This window comes from Anoplopoma fimbria, chromosome 13 (genome assembly GCF_027596085.1).
Source record: "Anoplopoma fimbria isolate UVic2021 breed Golden Eagle Sablefish chromosome 13, Afim_UVic_2022, whole genome shotgun sequence".
NCBI lineage: Eukaryota > Metazoa > Chordata > Actinopteri > Perciformes > Anoplopomatidae > Anoplopoma > Anoplopoma fimbria.
The window spans coordinates 788,085-807,519 of record NC_072461.1 but is presented as its reverse complement, the minus strand read 5'-3'; the positions used below and the strand labels follow the sequence as shown (position 1 = coordinate 807,519).

Below are 19,435 nucleotides of genomic sequence, written 5' to 3'. Positions count from 1 at the left end.
AAGCAAGTGTGGATCTTGGAGGATCTACATCTACAAAAAAAAAAAAAAAAAAAAACACGGACTGTGGCCAACGGCTTTGGGATGATGGAAATAGAGATTTTAGGTTTAAGAGGATTTTAAATTTTTTTTTTTATTTCATGGCAAGTTTAGCTGCTCCTTTAAAAACAGAGAGGGAAAAACTGCTCAACAGATCCAATAATGTCACCATTTTATACAAAGATACAGTCCAGAAAACAGTGGAGGCTGGCTAAGGAAGAGCAGGTGTAAGTGTTGAATGGATACAGAAGCAGCTCCCTCCCTTCCTCCCCAGTGAGAAAAGGGATTTAACAGGGCTGAGGCACCACAGAGGAGGCAACAAAAGAGATTTGCACAGGACGCACCAAGATGACATCATGTCAAAAACAATTAGAGATAAGGTGGACATATTCAATCATCCAACCCATAGACTGGTGTAATCTATAGAGCCTGCAAAGAAGCAGCACAATGAGGCTACAGTCACCACTCATTGATTTAACAGTAACAGCACATGTGCGCAACTTTAAGTGTGCCAAGATTACTTATGGCCTAAGCCTATAGATTAGTCATCGGGGCCTTTATGAGAGGGTCTCCAGCCCACCATGTGTGGCAGCTCCCCCTGGATTGTTGTTGTATTTCAGTGGGAGAGAACCACACAAAGCCCAGTGATCACACTGGAGATCCTGGATGTAACCATGGGAGCGTTTGTCTCCGTCCTCAATGGGCTGTTTCCATTCATTCACTGATTGCTCTGAATCAATATTTAGGCTTTTCAATTTTATTAGCTCCTCCAAGGGGGATTTTTTTTTTGGCACAATGCAAAAAGAAATTAGCAGTGGCCAAAGCACTTTTAATCGGTTTGTTATAGTGTTATACAATATGTCTGCTGGAGCTGTCTGGCATAATTGATGAGGAGTATCGCTACTCATTTGTTTCTTGTATTATCTGCGCTATCAATATACCACTTTAACCAATCAATGCTGACAGAGAGACACATCTGAGACGTTTGCATTGTCCTACAGAGACGGTGTAACCATGAGATGCATTGCATTACATCAAAGTGTTTCTATGAAATCAGCAGGCAAAGTTTTGCTGGTCGCCACACATCGGTACTATTAGACAAACACAAGCACTTACCTGACAGCTTCCTTGGGTTCTCTGTCCAAGATGAATTACTATAATGTATTGGATGCTGATGATAACATCGGTGGGTCCTCTCACAGGCTTCAGTCTTCCTTAAACTGCTACTGAACTCGGTTTTTTGTTTTTCCCCCCAGATGAAACTACATGGGGTGAAGCGTGTATGTCATCTAAAGACCTGCTCAGGACCTTCTACTCTGTCTGCAGAGAGCTCGTCCTCCTGCAGCCATGTGAGAGCTCCTGTGCACACAATCACTGGTCCTCAGCTTCTCAGGGATTCCAGCTCGTCTCCCGGTCGCTGCCTAATGAGACAAGATGTTTTAATCTCATTTGTCTCCCGTGGGTGCTCAGTGTGGAGGAGGTGCTGGTGGACAGCTCCACCCTGTGACCCGAACAGGCACACACAGCAAAACCAGCAGTGTGAATCCAACTCCCATAGAGTCAAATACAACACTTTCAAAGTGTTTGTATAGGTCCAACCTGTAGGTGTTTGAAAGTGTTAAAGAATTAACACTCTTACAGAGTTCCAGCAACTCTCTCTATAGTTGAAATTTAACACATTACATTACATTACATTACATTACATTACAGTCATTTAGCAGACGCTTTTATCCAAAGCGACTTACAGTCAGTAGTATGTTACATATCATTCACCCATTCACACACTGATGACAGGCTACCATCAAGGTGCCACCATCAGACTCTAACTAACATTCATCATCCAGTCCACACCGATGGCCTTCAGGAGCAACTTGGGGTTAACACAGGACAACACTGGCCAGTGTTAAATTTAAGCAACACTATTGTGCAGTGTCAAAAGTTAACACCACAAGTGTCATTTTTATAACACTAAATAGAGTTAAAGTCATATTATCTGTTAGGGCTGGCGTCCACTTTCTTGTTTTCCCCTCAACATACAACTCTGCAAATGTTTTAAATAGACAGAATTATATAACATAATAATATATGTTTGTTATGCGAAATGCATCTGGTGCATCCTTGCCCAGGTGGCATGTTGTTGTTAGCTGTCACTAATAAATAAGTGTAATGCTAAATATATCCCTAGGTATCACTAAATAAGATAAGATAAGATAAGATAAGATAAGATAAGATAATCCTTTATTAGTCGATAAAGGATTACAGCAGCATAGATAGCAAACAAGGTACATAGTAGAAAAAAAAAAACTAGTATTTTAAATAAGTAAGTAAGAAAAAAAGAAAAAAAATAGGATTTTTACTTTTTACTTACTCTCATTTAGAATAGACATTAATGACATTTACTGCAGCATTTGTTTAAAATGTGTAAAGTAATTTTAGCTAATGCTCACAGTTAATGTCGTTGAGTTGACCTAACATAAACTCATTAAACTTTATTTATGTAGTTGTATAGTATGTGTATTTATTGTCTGTGTAGTTGTATAGTATGTGTATTTATTGTCTGTGTAGTTGTATAGTATGTGTATTTATTGTCTGTGTAGTTGTATAGTATGTGTATTTATTGTCTGTGTAGTTGTATAGTATGTGTATTTATTGTCTGTGTAGTTGTATAGTATGTGTATTTATTGTCTGTGTAGTTGTATAGTATGTGTATTTATTGTCTGTGTAGTTGTATAGTATGTGTATTTATTGTCTGTGTAGTTGTATAGTATGTGTATTTATTGTGTAGTTGTATAGTATGTGTATTTATTGTCTGTGTAGTTGTATAGTATGTGTATTTATTGTCTGTGTAGTTGTATAGTATGTGTATTTATTGTCTGTGTAGTTGTATAGTATGTGTATTTATTGTCTGTGTAGTTGTATAGTATGTGTATTTATTGTCTGTGTAGTTGTATAGTATGTGTATATTGTCTGTGTAGTTGTATAGTATGTGTATTTATTGTCTGTGTAGTTGTATAGTATGTGTATTTATTGTCTGTGTCTGTGTGAGGATCTGGGGATCAATAAAGGAATATAATAATCATTTAATTGGCCTATTTTTTTACTGACTGGATGTGTTCAATTTTAATTAACGTGGCAATTAGGTAATCAATGAATACAAATGTCTGAATATAATAACACTACAGCTTCAGACCCTCCAGCGCCACCTGGCGACTCAAAGGGAGTCAGCACCCCTGTTGGAGGCGTCAGCGGTGACGTCATCACGCAGACGTTGTGTTGACGTGGCGTGAGCGGTAGCGACTCAACGGTAGCTAGCAGGTAAGACAGGTGAGAGCGACGGTAATCTGGTGGAAGTATGGATGTTATCCAGGTCAGCTGATTGATCGGTGTCCTCATCCTCAGGTAAAGGTGACAGTGGAGGACATCCTGCTTACGTGTCAGCCAGAAACTGTGACAACAGATGTACAAACACAGCATCAGGTGGACGCTAGCTAGCTTTAGCATTAGCCTGATGCTAGCCTCTGCAGATGCATATATCAGTCTTATCAGCTCATTTAATGCTTTGCTTTGATGGTTTGTGTTTCTAAAGTTGCCTAGTTATTCCTCTTAAATGGAGATGGACTTTTCTGGAGGTGTAGCACTTAGTTGTGTTGTTTCACAGCCGACTTCATAGCAGATCATTTCCCCCAAGATGGTATTTTAACAGTGATTATTGTGAGATTAGCTTGTCCATCACTCCTGTGTGCCTGATGAAGATGTGTTGGTTGTAGGTGTCTCTAAAGGCAATGTATAGGATTGCCAGCTGCTAACGTGGCTAACATTACCTTATGTTTTAAAGTAGTTCTCCAGGATACAACCTGTTACAGGTGTCACATTTAACAGTAGTGTGGTCAGTGGTCAGTGGAGTGACGTCACCTATCACCTGTCACTCTTATCTACTGTCACTGATTGATTTGAGTCTGTCATTCAGTATGCTGACATGAACCCTCACTGGCACCTTCATTTCAGGTTTTTAGGAAATAAATGCATGGCTGTTGAATGGTGTCATTACATTTATTATATAGTCAAGCTTTTATTCAAGTCTTTTCTTATAGTTTGATTCTATTAGTAGGTTTGTTTGTAACAGTTGGATGAGGTGAGAGTTCCTTTAGCATTTTAAAAACACGTGAAAACAATGAGAACATGGTCACCTGTATGCATAGCCAATGTTTAGATGCTTCATCTGTCAAGTTGTCAGTGGCACATGTGCCATGAATGTATCATTTTTTCCCAAGCATCTTGTATTTTAAGCTATATACCCTGTTAAGTGAGAATTCGATGTGACTTAATGAGGGACTTATTGGTTCAGGCAAGTTTTCCTTTTTTTTTTCAGAATTAATCATACCTTGCTGGTATTTGGTACCCAATCCTGTCTCTGCTCTTCCCAGTACAGTGAAGAAAAAAATGTCCAGTATAAACCAGCACTATGGGTTCCAGTCAGCCACTATGGTGCAGCCTGCCAATGGCGGTCATGCCTATCTGTTTGGAAACAATGGCTCAGAGAATGACTTGTCAGAGGAGGATGGGGAGAGCTATGAGCTGCGGCCACGTGGCAGAGAGAGGCTGCGGAGAAGCACCTCCAGAGAGAGGATGGACGACATTATCTACCTGACCAGAGATATCCAGGAGGGTGACACCCTGAACAGCATTGCCCTGCAGTACCATTGCTCAGTACGTTTTTGCTCAGGCCTCTCTCTCTCTGTGTGTGTGTGTGTGTGTGTGTGTGTGTGTGTGTGTGTGTGTGTGTGTGTGTGTGTGTGTGTGTGTGTCTTTCTTAATCTCCTTGAAAAATACAGACACAAGTTATTGCATACCATCCATATCTCCACTATAATCATAAACACAATATTTAGTACTCTGTGTATTAATTCGGCTAGCTGTACATTTAAGTCTTTTCTTGTATTTAATCATTTAGATTATTTCCTGCATTCTCTGTTTGACTCAGAATCCAAAATATTCAGACCACAGGTAATACAACAAAGTAGTTTTGTAAGCAGTATCAAGTATTCATCTTTCTGCTGTGTCTTTGTTAGGTGGCTGATATAAAGCGTGCCAACAACTTCTTGACAGAGCAGGACTTCTTTGCCCTGCGGTCAGTCAAGATTCCTGTGAGGCGCTTTAGTGTCCTCACTGAGACTCACAGCACTGGACCTCTCAAACCTGCCTCCTCCTCCTCCTCCTCCTCAGGTGCCAGGCACCTCCAACAGATCTCACCTGTTGCTTCCCTTCCCTCTGAGTCCTCCACAGACTCTTCCTGTTCCACCGACAGTGTGGAAGGATTTCTCATGGAGAAGGACAAGGACATTGAGCGGCTGGTGAAATCCACAGGTCCGTCTCGGAACAGTCTGAATGAGGTTGTGTCCTCCTTAACGCAACAGCAGCCGCTGCTAGGAGAAGTGGAGTATAAACCGGTGCAGAGAAAGGACCCTTATTATGGGGCAGACTGGGGCATGAGATGGTGGACGGCTGTGGCCATTATGCTGGTTGTTGGCATTGTCACACCTGTGTTTTATTTGCTGTACTACGAGGTTCTTGTGAAAGCTGACGTCAGCCATCATAGCAATCCTACGCAAGCTCATGGCAATGAACCTCTCCAAGGCAATAATTTAAACCTCCCTGTTGGAGAAGACAAGGCAGGGGCTGGACCTGGACACAAAGATGGTAATGTGGTTAATAGAGATCCACAGGCACATGTGGCCAAAGCAGGAGACGGTAAACACGGAGGGCAAGAGAAAACATAAGGGATTATAACTTTACCTACAAATGTGTTGCTAACTCAGAGACCGAATAAAACTAGGTGGATGTTCCTATTAAGAAGTTTTTTATAAACTTAATACATCAAAGCAATTTGTCTGACAAGGACAGTCACTTTATAGTGGGGGCATTCATTTTTATATGGTTGAGAAACTAGGAATAAGGGTGTGGCCACTGTCATTCCTTGTCTGTCCATTAACAGTAAAACGCTTTACAACAAGGAGTAACAATGGGCAACAATGAAATAAAAACATTAAGCTTTGCTTAACAGTTATCATCAGTGTAGCCAAAAGACTTGAGGTAAGGTTTTGGTTATCATCTATGCTGCTGCATTCTCAGTAAGTTGCACACAAACTATACCCAGGGATTTCAAAAGGAAACTGAGACCAACAGCTAAACTTCAACATGTGTTTTTTCAACAATGTCAGAAAATTAAATCAATTTTTTTGCCATATTGGAAATTGTGTATTTTCCAACGCTATTCCTTTGGAAAGTAGGATTGCTGCCATTGAGTTCAATATATAATTAATTTATTTCAAGACTATAAAGATATTTACACTATCAGTATTGAGAGGTACCAGTTGCATTGCATTTTTTAATTTCCATAAAAGTCTTGGAAAGAACTCTTTTTTTTTTTTTTTTTTCCTCCTTTGTTTCAAAGCATGGGGAGGAAAATGGGAAATGCACATTATTCCCACAAAGACTCACTTTTGTAATTATGGGAGATTTTAGACTTTGTTATATAGCCCTTTTATTTTATCCGTGTTCACTTGATACTTTATGAACAAGCATTACATGTGTTGACAGTATGTGCCTTTCAACCTGTGGAAATGTGCCACAGGCTGTTAAATAAATAAATCTATTTTGAATAAATTATTGCCAGTGTGCGCATAGTTTGGCATTTCTTATTTACACAAGTCTTTAAAGGAAAGCACCTCAAGATCACACAAAACAAAACAACAAAAACTGACACTCTGATAAACACTATTTGCACCGTATCTACAATATTTAACCAATAGAGGCAATCACATACTGATTGTTAACTTCAACAGTAAGTTCGCATGGTCGATACTTTCTCAGTAGGTCGCTTCGCCATCCATATTCTCATCACTTTCCGCAGCAAATTCTTCGCCATTGTCAAAATAGCTGTCAATGTAGTCGTTTTCCTATAGAGAAACAAAAGAAACATGAAGTCAGATATCAACTCTGCTTCTTACATACCAGCCACATTAGATTTGCGATAAATAAGTTTGCCATTAACGATTTCACATTGGGATTTGTAATCTAACCTCTTCAATATCCTCTTCTTCATATTCTTCTTCAATATCTTCCTCCTCATTTCCAGGTTTCTTTTCAGTCTCCTCATCTGATTTTTCAGGGTTTCCGTCATCCTTCTTTGCCAGGTCCTGAAATATTGTCAATGTTAAATTATTTAAATAAAAATGTTGCTAGATTAGAAGGACAGATAGTTCTTGGTAAGTACATATAAACATCATGAGCTCATATATACTGCATCAACTTCACGCCTTCACAAATGAATACTTGATAAATCACATCAAGAGAAAATGAACAGTACATGTAATGCTCAGTAGTTTGAAAAATAACAAACAAGTGAAGAAAAGCTTACGTCTAATTTAGTCAGCATATCTGCTGCGTCTTTAGGTGATATCTTCACAGTTTTCTTCTTTGGGCCTGTTGGATTTAGGCATTTTGTCTTTATTCTTAAAGGTATCAAATTAAATGGCGTTACGTAGATCATGGCTTTAATATACCTGGTTTAGGACGAGTTTTTTTCTTTTGGGGCATCAATTCTTTTGGAAGGAGGTTCCAGTCTAAAATATCAGGAATAGTATTTACATTATTGTCCTTTTTTTTTTCTTAATTTGCTGTTATCAAATGACAGTATATAATGCAAGTACCTGGACTCCAATCCTGATCTTCTATCAGTCTTTGCTTCAGGTATCTCTCAGTGTATCGCTCCACTTCTGTTTCATTTAAACAAGAGAAAGTTTGGCTTAGGTATAATCTCAAACAAATCCCAATTCTCTTCAAACAACACATTCAGCAGTTTATCAGAACCATGAATTGATCAACACAAACCACTGGGTCTTACTCCTGATTCTTTATCACAACCATAAATCATAGTTTGACTATCAAGTCATCAGTTCTTTGCTCCATATGTATACACTTATTAAAGTTAACACGTTATTTTGAAAATAGAAAGCACCTAAACTATTTAGGACAAGACTTATGAAAACTTAATTTACTACTTGTTATGGATATATTTAGCTAATCACTGAACAAGAGAACTTTAAGAGACACTATCAAACCAGATCACAGAAACAATATTAAAGCTGCCAGATGAGGCAGCAGCTGTAACTCAATATTCTGCAATAAACATACCTCTCCCTCCTTTTCCCAGATATGACCCTAATGAAATGTCTCACTTCCTAAGTGCCGCATTATCTTCCCTCACAGCAGCCAATTGTCTGTCTTAGCATTTCTCTCAGATGTCAAGTTTCTTGGGTTCTACTCTCCTCCTCACCTGCTTTATTGGCCAGAGGCTTAATGTTGTGTGGTAGCCGTTGCATTGTTCCCCTCATCTCCTGTTTTAAGGCCAGCATGTAGTCCTCATCCTCGCCAGCTTTCAGCGGCACCGGCTTGAAGTCTATGTTCTGGAGGAGGATGGATAGGGAACAACAATTATTAGTATGACAGTTATGTTACTTTTTCACAGGTAATTTGTTTGCAACATTTTCTCCTACACTACGGAGCCAATGTGAAAAATATGTACATTTATGGATTTACAGGTTGAGTGTCACCATCAATTTTCTTCAACAGAATACATTTAAGTTTGAAATGATATTAGTGCAGTTACAGTAAAACAGTACCAAATTGATCCTTCAATTACAGTGAAAAAGGTTTTTATCAGGACTACCCGAAGCATCCGAAGTACTGAAGTGCTCTGCTTGAAAATCAACAAATTGTGTAACTATATTCTTATTACACTTACAATCCACATTTTATGTTAAGAGAAAAAAACCAAACAATATGACCACTTAACATCCTTTGTGGTCCATCAGCCTAAGCAAGTGGTCACAGGTGTCACATACAAAGTAAAGCTTATTATGCAAAAGGGAAAACTGACCCCCGGTGGTCTCAAAAGCATCAGTTTGTCAGTTGGTTTGTGGTAAATTGTTTGGGAATATATACCTCACAATGTCAGGGTTGGTCTCTGGGCCCATGGGTGGATTATGAGACAATGGGGCCCCCAGGCAAGGACACATAATATTGAAAACTCAGCCCCTTTAAAGCCCCTATAGTTAAACTCAGGGGATAAACGCTAACCTAAAATGTATCATGATGGTTTCTTTCTTATGACAGCTTCAAAGTTAATGTCCAGCCTGTTCCTTCAGTTCAGCGGAAGGACTTTTGGTGCTTTGTTATTGAAATTAATGACTAAGCACTTCGTCTATGTGTCAAGAAATGCAAAATTAATAACAGAGACTTTAGCGAAGGCTCTGCTTTGGGGCCTGAGCCCCTGCACCCCTAGGCCCCCTAGGCCTGGGCCCAGTAGGCCCGTACTTTAATCCACCCTTGCCTGGGCCTGTGTGCAAATACAATCAGGCTGTCATATAAGTAGTGAGCTGGGTGTTATATTGTTGAAGGGCACATACATGCAAATGATACTGGCACAAAGCACAGAATGTATGATGAAGAAATGTAAATTAGTGCACAAAAGTTATTTCTGTTCTATGAACCTATATTTGCTGCATCATGCAGACAAAAACAGAAGCATCTATGAACAACTGTTGGTTTATCTACTGTCACCATGAGAATTACAAATAGTCTTTTTTTTTTTTTACATTCATGCAAAAACAACATCCTTTTTCCATAGCTTGTACTCTTGTTTAAACATTATGGGAAATGGATCGTTTTCTTTGTACAAGTCCACTTTTGAAATGTCATGCACTTCCACCATCCCTTAAATGTTGTGCTATGACCGGCTTTTAGGGCTTGGAGGTGAATTTAATACACTGCAATGTGATATGTAATCCTGGGATCCCTGCATCTGTGTGTGTGTGTGTATGTGTATGTGTATGTGTGTGTGTGTGTGTGTGTGTGTGTGTGTGTGTGTGTGTATGTGTGTGTGTGTGTGTGTGTGTGTCTCTGTGTCTGTGCTCGGCACTTACTGGAAACAGCGGGTTTGGCCCCACCCTGGCTTCTGGCATGCTGCCCCTGCCGATGCCCAGAGCCTCGACGTTGAAGGTAAAGGCGCCTATCCCACGACCCTTGCCGGCCATGGCTGCACGCCTGCTCTGTACCTGCACACAGAGTCCACATGCAGTCAGTCACTGTCACACACGTGTGGACGCAAGTTCATCAAACTACAGCTTCCCCCGCCTGCAGCCTTGACCCAGCCTGCCATGACCACCGCTGACACACCACATGCTCACTCACACTTTGTAATACGTTGTTATACTCACTATGGGACTCTTTTAAATTGCTCCTAACGCGGAGACGTATTTCACTGCTATTTACTGGCATTTAGCCTTTTAGCCTTTACTAAGCCTCCATGGTTTCCGATCTTACTTGTAATAAACATTCAGCTGCTCAGTTTAATCATCCAAACGTGCAGCTGGATGTAAAGAAGCTTTGAGCGGCGTGGAAACCTCCGCACACACGCTGCTCTCTGCACAGAGTAGCCGTGACGTCATCAGGCCCCGCCCCATGCGCGTTTACAGCCAATAGCGTAGCGCGCTTTTTGTTGTCGTCACGCATCGGCTCAACCAATGAGCAGGGCACTCCTGCTAAAAGGGCGTGTCTGCAGCTAGGAGCAGAAACAAACCAACACACACGTCAGCTCCAGCTAGCTACACCTGTCAGCTCCAGCAGCATCGACACCACAGCAGGTTACCTCGACGGGTTCATGACCGGGCATGTCTGCAGCCGACTGGTACGCTCACAAGTCTCTCGGAGGCGGACTCTTCTGGATCCAGGAGCGGTTCTACCAGTCGGAGAACCGGGCCAACATCTGGCTGCTCCGCGGCTCGCACCAGGACGTGGTGGTAGACACGGGTCTGGGTCTGAGGAGCTTACCTGACTACATCGACGGGAACGGGCTGCTCGGCCACGACCAGCAGAGGAAGAACCCGCTGCTGGCCATCGCCACACACGCCCACTTCGACCACTCAGGTGGGCTCCATCAGTTCACACAGGTGGGCGTCCACAGCGCAGAGGTCGATGCCCTGGCCAACGGGGACAACTTCGAGACGGCCACCTGGCTCAGCGACAGAGAGATAGTCGAGGCTCCCAGTCCAGGGTGGAGGGCAAGGAACTACAAAGTCAAGCCTGTGCAGCCCACACACATCCTGCAGGAGGGTAGGTGGGGATGCGATCCAAGGCCAGGTCATGAGGACTAAACGCATCTGCCCCGGGATAAGCATCATGGTCGATACCATTAGACCACATGTAATGGGCCTAGACTCAGTGTGTTGTACATTATGCAGAACACAGGATGCTTTCTCTCCCTGCAGGAGGATTTATCCCACAATGGATTTTGGCAGAAGACCAGAAATGACTTGCTAAATGAATGCAGACACACATTCCTGCACGTTATAAAGGCATCTAACATATATATTACATTACATTACATTACAGTCATTTAGCAGATTACATTACATTACATTACATTACAGTCAAGTGCTTTTATTCAAAACAGGAAGTGTATTCAACATAGGTATTCATAGGTATTCATATATATATATATATATATATATATATTTATATATTTATATAGTGCAGGGGTGCAGTATGAGGCCTAAAGTGGTGCTAACAACATCAACTAATCAGGGTCCAAATGGGATGTGCTCAAAAGCTTATGTTACAAAGGAAGATGTAGTTCAAAATGAGGTCAGGTGTAACACTTATACAAGTGTAAATGTCTTATTACATAGCATTGGTTGGGCTGTGTAAAGAGTGCAGAGGCAGCTCATTTGTCAACTTCTCTTCTAAGCAAACTGTGTTGATCATTTGTAATACATGTTCTTTATTTGTTTTTGCAGAGCAGCTCTATTTTAAGCCAGTGTGCTGATGACACTGTTACTTCCAAGAAAGAGAGGAGAAGAAAATGCAGAGATTGCGCACTTTATTGAAGGCTTCCCATAGAGTATTAATAACCTCACAGCAATGATTAAGCCTTCACCCACACTGCTATTGGCAGATACACACCAAATCAATTCACTAATACATGAAACTCGCATTTTGTCACATTTCTCTGCCATTTTTTCCCTTTAATTTAATCATAATTGTTGCACAAAGTTTATATCACAAAGGTCTGTGCATTTGGGATGAGAAGCTATGTCTTTGTTTGGGTTTGGACCAACACTTTGCCTGTCTTTATTTTTTTTATTATATTTTTATATAATAAATACTGCAGTCAGCAATAGTCAATGCACCGACTTGTTCTGCTGAGTCCGAGCCACTGCTGCAGTGCTGTGGTTCAGTTTCACCCTTCTGTCACAATTCGCAACTCATATCTGGTCTGGACCAAATCAATGATATACTGAATGTATTTGACTCTGCACATCATAATGATATGAGGTGACATGAGAGAAACACAAATATAATCCTTACTCTATTCCAACCTGCCAAAGTATGAGGAACACAATGATTTAGTTTGGATGTAAGCCTGGGCGTGGAATGCATATTGCCAAGTTATATTCTGTGTATATATGTGTGATGATTTTGAAAACATGATACCATCTCTCACTAGGTGACGTCATCAACCTGGGGGACAGACAGCTGACGGTGCTCCACATGCCTGGCCACTCTCGGGGCAGCATCTGCCTCCACGACCGTGACAATAAGTTGCTCTTCAGTGGAGATGTAGTGTATGACGGCGCCATGATTGACTGGCTGCCCTACAGCCGCGTCAGTGACTACATCAGCAGTTGTGAACGCCTGGTGGGGCTAGTGGACAGCGAACAGGTACCACTGAAACACAACAGGGGGTAGCCCAACCATTACAGCTCATAGTACCAATATTTTGGGTTAGATTTATAGAGCTTTGATGCACAAGGTATCCAACCCCATCGCATATAAACTATTAGCTTTATAATGAAAAAATCATAGTCCTTTATGATGTTTTTGACAGAGCTGTCCATTGTGTGTACATTTTTTGTAACTTTTATTCATGACACTCAGTGACGACTGGATTATACTGTTAACCAACAACAGTGTTTTTGTAGTGTTTGTCAATGAATGTTAAGAATATAAAAGATGATGAGTTATATCCATTAAGTCAAATTAGTTTTTTAGTGGTATGTTATGGTCTTCCCTAAATCAGAGCCATGTGCCATGTACCTGTCGAAACATATTGGTACCCCTGCTTGATTGTGCCACAACTGAAGATTTATGATGTTTAAAAAGTTAATACATAAATTCATCAAACAGGTTGACCAAGTCCTCCCAGGACACTACAACACCTTTGGTGCGAAGCGGCTTCACCGGATTGCAACCACATATATCAGCAGAGCTGGAACGTGTCCAGCAAAGTTCTCCACATTTGCCTGGGGAACTCTGGCTGGTGTGGCGCTGCGGGCATTCAACCCACGGTGTGCCTGCTAATGAGAGGGGATCATGGCGCTGAAGGAAGCACAAGTGAACAAAGAAAGATATTTAAACATGGAGGGGAGACGCCCCTTATTTATCTGTAACTTGATGTAACATTGTTCATTTACTTATGTAATCCAACAGACATCATAGAATTGCCAAAATTTCTGTAAAATGCCCCAATTGGGTTACATAAGTCAATAATCAGCATCATATGAAGCATACAATATAAAGTATTTATAGTGTAATTCTGTTCTATACTAATTTATATGTATTTGTTGGGTTGAATATGATTATGTATGATTTTTTATACTTTTAAGCAGTTGTGAAATTATAATAGCACAACAATGGTACAACTCTGCTCTGCAAACAGCAAGTAGAGTCAGTATGGCCATAGTATTTCTCTATGCATTATACAATGCTCAGTGAAGACTCAGTGTCGACTACCTCCCACGTTTGTAACAGTGCTTTGTACTATTGACAAATCTACGGGTTTGGTACTGAAACATTGACAATAAAGCCTCTGTTCTACCTGCTGTCCTTGATGCATCTACAAAACAGACAACTGCACTTCAGTCGTTCACACAAGATCGGTTCTCCTGGGATTTAGTTGCTGGAGGGAGAAAGTGAGGAACAGATTTGGATTTAATATGATCCATCATATGCTCAGAGTGCTGAGCACTTACTGGAAAGTGTATATGGGGAAAGAGGAAGAAAGTTTCCCTCAATTTCTAGTTTACTCTACAGAATTTAAACACTGCATGTTTGACCTGTTAAAACTCCTATATTCTGTGCTACAGTATCAATATAAGTAAGAAATATATTCAATCAACATTTAAGATACAATTAAGATTAATGAAACTTGAAATATTTCCATAGACAGACTTGCATGTAATATTTCTAGTCCAAGTTCAAAGTTTCTTATTTCACGTTGTGAAAGAAAAAGAGTCATTAGTGAAATGATAAAACATTTATTATAATTAATGTTATATTATTTAAACATGACATTTCCACATTCCTCATTTTATGTTCGCCTTCTAGGACGGTGTACATGCAGAACACAAAGCCTGCTAACATGAGAAACTTGCAAGGTTATAACATTCAATGTTATCTTTATGTAACCCTTACAGATCTGCACATCATCTGTTAACATAATAATATTAAGGTATCAATATAGCTGCATTTATAACAAAATCAAAAATGTAACAGAAGAAAAAGAGAGGAGGTTTATTTGTTAAAAATTAACAGTTTTAATCCTTAGTCAAATTGCCCGAGTTCTGAGCCCAAAAGGATACTGTTACCAAAGTAAAATCCACAGTAAACAGTACAGACAGAGTAGAAGAGGTTACTGCACTGACAGAGACACAGACTCACCTATAAGATTTGAATAAGATGATTGGTTTTTTGTGACAAAAAGTAACTGCTGTTAAGAGTTGTCTAAATGGAATTAATTTACATAACTAAATAAATACATGGCAATTTTTAAATACACCATTTTATTCCTGCTCTTACTATCGTGACCTAATAGTTGACGGTGGTTTTCAGGTAAGTACTCATCTTCATAGAAAGTTGCCGAGAGTACAGCCACCATAAAATCTAACAAATGTCTCTGTGTTGCATAATATTTGTTTGGTGGATGATTCACATTTTATTGGAAATTCCAAAATCAGGAACTGTGTAGCAGAATTATAGGAATAGCTTTTCAAAAATACTTAAGCTTTGGTTAATTTCAGCTTATTATAGGGTTTGTCCTGTCTACGTAGGATCTCTTACCTACTTCTGATGAAGTCATGAGTGTGCAGATACATTTGTGAAAGTTAAGACCAGAGGACAGAGTTTTACCCAGAAGAGATCACAGTAATAACCAGTACAGTATGTATGAGCACTTGCATGAAGTTAAGCTTCTGTAAGATTCATTGTTGAAATGATCTCAAGTAGTTCAACATTTTAACGTTCAGTCAAATCATGTGCAAAAACAAATGGTGCATAGTAATTTTACGAGAACCACAAAAATGAATAATTAGATGCAGACACTAAAGTAGATACAGTAGACAGTACAGACAACAGACTCCAACCTTGAACCTCCCCACGTAACAGTTTCTTAAAATTTGAAAACTCTTGACTGATTATACCTTATGTTCATCTTGCCACATGCTCACTGGCTTTCATATCATAACCACTGCAAACCTTTATCCATAAAATACAGACAGGAAACATTCAGTCAAAATACTGCTAGTGCATTAACAGAGATGATTTTGAAACACTGTTTGGGTAGCCAGGATGGCTAAGGTCAAAACAGTCCTTAGCTCTTAACATCGCTTTCTCCCAAGCAGCATGACCATAATAATTTCTCAAAACAAGCAAAGTACCTCCCATTTAGTAGTGGACCATCTTAAAAATGATGGCAACCCAGCAAAGTGCAGTCGCCTGCAGTGACTGTCACCTGTCCTTTGTGTAGAAGACATTCCAGTTTGCCCCAGGAGGGTCTTACATGATCCATCCTCCACCAGGAGGCAGTAGAGGCAGCTGACTGCCTGAGCTTGGTTCACATATATATGTTAAGCCAATTAAACCATAGTTTAATGACCACTGTTGCCTTGAGGCCAGTGTTAAATGTCTGTCAGGCAGGACAAGTTCACACCTGACTTTGGAGCCAGTTGCGAGGATCAAGTCTGGCTTTGAGGTTCCTGAGGCTGCGTCGAGCCGGAGAAGGCCTTGAGAAGGGGGCTCCCTCAGATGACTCTAGGCTGTGGCTGCCCTCACTGTTGCTGGAGCTGTTGCTGGAAGTGGAACTGGAGCATGACAGCGTGGTCTGTGTGCTGCGCTGTGACCGAGGTGAACAGGATGAGATGGGGAACGGGGCGAGCAGCGAGGAGGGAGGTGGCTGGCAGGGGCACTGCAGGGTCCCTCCTCCTCCGTACATCCTCCCTCGAAGGGTGCTGAGCTTAGCATCCAGCGACAGAGTGCGTGGCCTCATGCGAGAGGGGGAAGATGATAAGAGAGGGAAGTTTGAGGAAGGCTCGGGCCAGCCATGGCGATGAGAGCAAGGACTGTTGCTGCAGTGACTGTCGCTGTCTGAGGTCAGGCTTGCATCTGAGGACAGCAGACTCAGCTGTGGGCAGCGGTGAGGACTCACAGGACTCCGGGGCAGTCGATGAGGGGTGCAAGGGCTGTGGCCAGAGAGGCGAGAAGTACAGGGACGGGGGCGACCAGCGCTTTTGGGGTTGTTCTCCTCAAACACAGTCATCCAGGTGGGGGAGGTTCCCAGCTGGCTGCGGAGCTCCAGCTCCTGCATTCTCCGAGCCAGGATGTCTGACACAGTGCTGCTGATGTCATTGGATGACTCAATAACTGCAGGAGAGATGCATCAAAACTCTTCATTATACTGCTGTATACTGGGCTTGAGCCTGGTTTTTCAAACTGGAAGTTTTTACCATTTGGAACATGAACTTGTAACAGCTGTTTCATAATATTATCTTATTTCTTCAGGCAGGGATTAGAAATGGTTTCAATGCAAAAGTAATGAAACATTTTGATCTCCCTGGAAAAATGGATTAAGGGCAGATTCAGAGACATACTTGTAGTTCGTGAAATGTTACTATGTATTCTTGAGTTTGAAAGGAAATACTGTAGTCAAATCAGATTATATGTCTGGTAAGGCATTGCAAAATATTGTGCAGAATAATGAAAAACACAACAAAATAACGAATGAAAATCTTAATTTTGCAAGTCTTAATGTCTATTTAATTATGATGAATGATCATAAAACAAAAATATCCTGTCCTGTAATGTTCTGATCCTGGATTTGCAGTAAATCCCGGACTGCCACATTTACCTCAACATAATTAACATGGAGCCCTACTCTTGTTACTTCACCTGTCGTTGTAATAAGACGAGAGCAGGGCACGAATCTCAGCTGACACGGCATTATCCTGCAGCAGAAGACCCTCAGAGGAGGGTGTGGCAAGAGGAGCTGCCGGAGGGTAGGGGTTAGGAAAACCGAGAGGGAGTTTGGTGAGGGAGAAGGGAGGGAGTGGATGGGAGGTGTGCAACCGGTTGTGATTAGTTTTTATGTTTTATTGTTCATGAGAAATTGATAAAGGTTGACGCATGTGGAAATGAATGTTAAGGCATGATGAGAAAAGAAAAAAAAGATTCATTCAAGGATAATTCCCCCATAAAAAATGAATGGTGGAAGTTGATGAAAAATGTGACATTGATCATGAATAATGTATGACGACACAAGGAAATAATAAAGAAGGACAAAAAGGACAAAGCCAGGGAGTGATGGATTCAGGAGACACAGGGAAAATAGGAAAGCACAAAGACGAACAGAGAAACAGAAGACAGAGAGTGAGTCAGCGTGTCAGAGATAAGTTCCATTCTATTCTACAGTACAGAGGGTGTGAGTTTGAGATATCGGAGAGGAAAATTGAATTATGACAGCATCTCTCATGCACATAGACCCACGGAATTAAAGCTACACACAGTCACATGCAAAGCAAGCACAGTGCTTTCTTTCCCTGCCTTTGCTTTTATTCTTCCAAACCATTTCTTCGGCTTTGAGTGAGCAAACAATGTGGTTTTTTTATGCATATCCGCAGTGATATATTCAGGGAGAACTCTTACCCATTTCGTGATAGAGTGAGCCCTGCTTTGGTGTGACAGGAGCTGGTTTTCTTGGTGATGGCAGTTCAATTTTCATTAAGTCATCACAGCACTGTTTCCATTGGCCTGTACATTGGAAACAAACTGTCACTTTCAACGCACCAGGCAGCAGATCCAGAATATACAACAGTGAATGTCCTTGAACTGGAGTCCTTCAAGTAGTTATTGTAGTATATGTAAGTGACTGTATGTATCACACACTTCCTGTGTTAGAGCTTAGCATGTACTTACTCATGTCGTAGAAATGTTGCCAAAAGGCCTCCATCCACCGGTGTGTGTCCTCGCGGCTGTCTGTTGTCAGGGTGTGTGTGACCTCCTCACCTCCGTACTGGTTACTGATACAGATATTCTGAACTTTACTTTGAGGGTCTTTCTCGGACGCACGTATCCTGGTCTCCTGAATCACGGGAGCGACAAAGAAGAAAATCATCTACCACAAAATGAATGCGATCTGGAATGAATACCAGCACTCCTGAACTAACAAAATGATGTGCCGCAATAAGTGGTCATTACGGCAATTGTAATTGTAAGTCCCCTCTGAAAATAAGCCCTCACTAGTAAAGGCGCTAATTAGTCCTTTTTCCAAGCCATTTCCCTTCAGCAATTAAGCAACAAAGGGTGCAGACTCCCAATTCCCACATCCTCGTTCTACTCCAAGGGTGTCTACATCTGTTTATCACCACTAGATGGCAGCGTTGTTCTATTCATCTATTCCTCACACTGAGCTCACGCCACTTTAGGAAAGACAACTGTATGACAAAGGATCACACAGACTTGATCTGACTGACCTGGCTTTAGGTCAGCTGGAGGATCGGGGTCAGTGGCTAAAAAAAGTCTGAACACGTAACTATGGAAGGAATGAGAATCCCCACGGGCATCAACTCCCAGACACAGGAAATAAGATGATGAAGAACCTGACTGTCTGACTGACTGGAAGAGAGAAATATGATTCCTAGTTGGATGGGGCTGACCGCTTTGTCTTATTGTGTTTGTAAAGACTCAAGAACATTTTGAAATCTTTAAAGTCTTTTATCAGGACATGCCTGCTCTTTACTCCAGAAAGCTGAGCAACAGAGCCACAGTTTTCTATGCTTGGCTTCTGAGCAGCTCTACAGGGGAAACTTACTGCTGAGTGTTTTGCTCAAGGGCACCGTTACTAGTAGATAAGAGAAGAGCTCATTTCTTTTTTACTTTGGCTTAGAGTCAACCAGTTGCCTTGAGATTCAAACTGGCAGCAATTCACAAGCCCAAATCCTTTCCATCTATGCTACCGATGCCTCAGGCGTTACCAAAAACAACACAACTATTTGGGTTGTGTCGGGCTGGA

The 19,435-nt window shown here is 41.1% G+C and overlaps 4 protein-coding genes across 10 annotated transcripts in view; 2 read left to right on the top strand and 2 right to left on the bottom strand.

Annotated features, from left to right (window-relative positions):
* Positions 1-3,285: 3,285 nt before the first annotated feature.
* Positions 3,286-6,882, top strand: lysmd3 (LysM, putative peptidoglycan-binding, domain containing 3). Of its 5 annotated transcripts, none has more exons than XM_054610624.1 (3): positions 3,286-3,351; positions 4,461-4,743; positions 5,106-6,881. In XM_054610624.1, exons 2-3 carry the CDS (start codon positions 4,477-4,479, stop codon positions 5,811-5,813), a joined length of 975 nt encoding a protein of 324 aa, XP_054466599.1. In that variant the 5' UTR covers positions 3,286-3,351; positions 4,461-4,476; the 3' UTR covers positions 5,814-6,881. The 5 variants fall into 5 exon arrangements, with proteins under 5 accessions (XP_054466599.1, XP_054466601.1, XP_054466598.1 ...); XM_054610626.1 differs by having other exon boundaries at positions 3,323-3,435; positions 4,466-4,743; positions 5,106-6,882; XM_054610623.1 differs by having other exon boundaries at positions 3,323-3,435.
* Positions 6,883-6,902: 20 nt separating this feature from the next.
* Positions 6,903-10,540, bottom strand: polr3g (polymerase (RNA) III (DNA directed) polypeptide G). Of its 2 annotated transcripts, none has more exons than XM_054610629.1 (8): positions 10,314-10,540; positions 10,020-10,151; positions 8,372-8,501; positions 7,746-7,811; positions 7,599-7,658; positions 7,454-7,518; positions 7,116-7,232; positions 6,903-6,992 (listed from the first exon to the last, which is right to left on the bottom strand). In XM_054610629.1, exons 2-8 carry the CDS (start codon positions 10,128-10,130, stop codon positions 6,903-6,905), a joined length of 639 nt encoding a protein of 212 aa, XP_054466604.1. In that variant the 5' UTR covers positions 10,131-10,151; positions 10,314-10,540. The 2 variants fall into 2 exon arrangements, with proteins under 2 accessions (XP_054466604.1, XP_054466605.1); XM_054610630.1 differs by having other exon boundaries at positions 10,420-10,540.
* A 185-nt stretch (positions 10,541-10,725) lies between these two features.
* On the top strand, positions 10,726-13,958 carry mblac2 (metallo-beta-lactamase domain containing 2). The gene is made up of 3 exons (XM_054611443.1): positions 10,726-11,208; positions 12,602-12,816; positions 13,282-13,958. The coding sequence occupies exons 1-3, from the start codon at positions 10,767-10,769 to the stop codon at positions 13,453-13,455; spliced, it is 831 nt and encodes a 276-aa protein (XP_054467418.1). The 5' UTR covers positions 10,726-10,766; the 3' UTR covers positions 13,456-13,958.
* A 496-nt stretch (positions 13,959-14,454) lies between these two features.
* The window catches only part of rtkna (rhotekin a), a 55,021-nt gene continuing 50,040 nt past the window's right edge, over positions 14,455-19,435 (bottom strand). For both annotated transcript variants that reach the window (XM_054610828.1, XM_054610829.1), the window contains exons 9-11: positions 18,340-18,505; positions 18,070-18,174; positions 14,455-16,791 (exon numbers count right to left, since the gene is read on the bottom strand). In XM_054610828.1, coding sequence (XP_054466803.1) covers positions 16,076-16,791; positions 18,070-18,174; positions 18,340-18,505 — 987 coding nt within the window. In that variant the 3' untranslated portion in view covers positions 14,455-16,075. The remainder of the gene's footprint in view (positions 16,792-18,069; positions 18,175-18,339; positions 18,506-19,435) is intronic.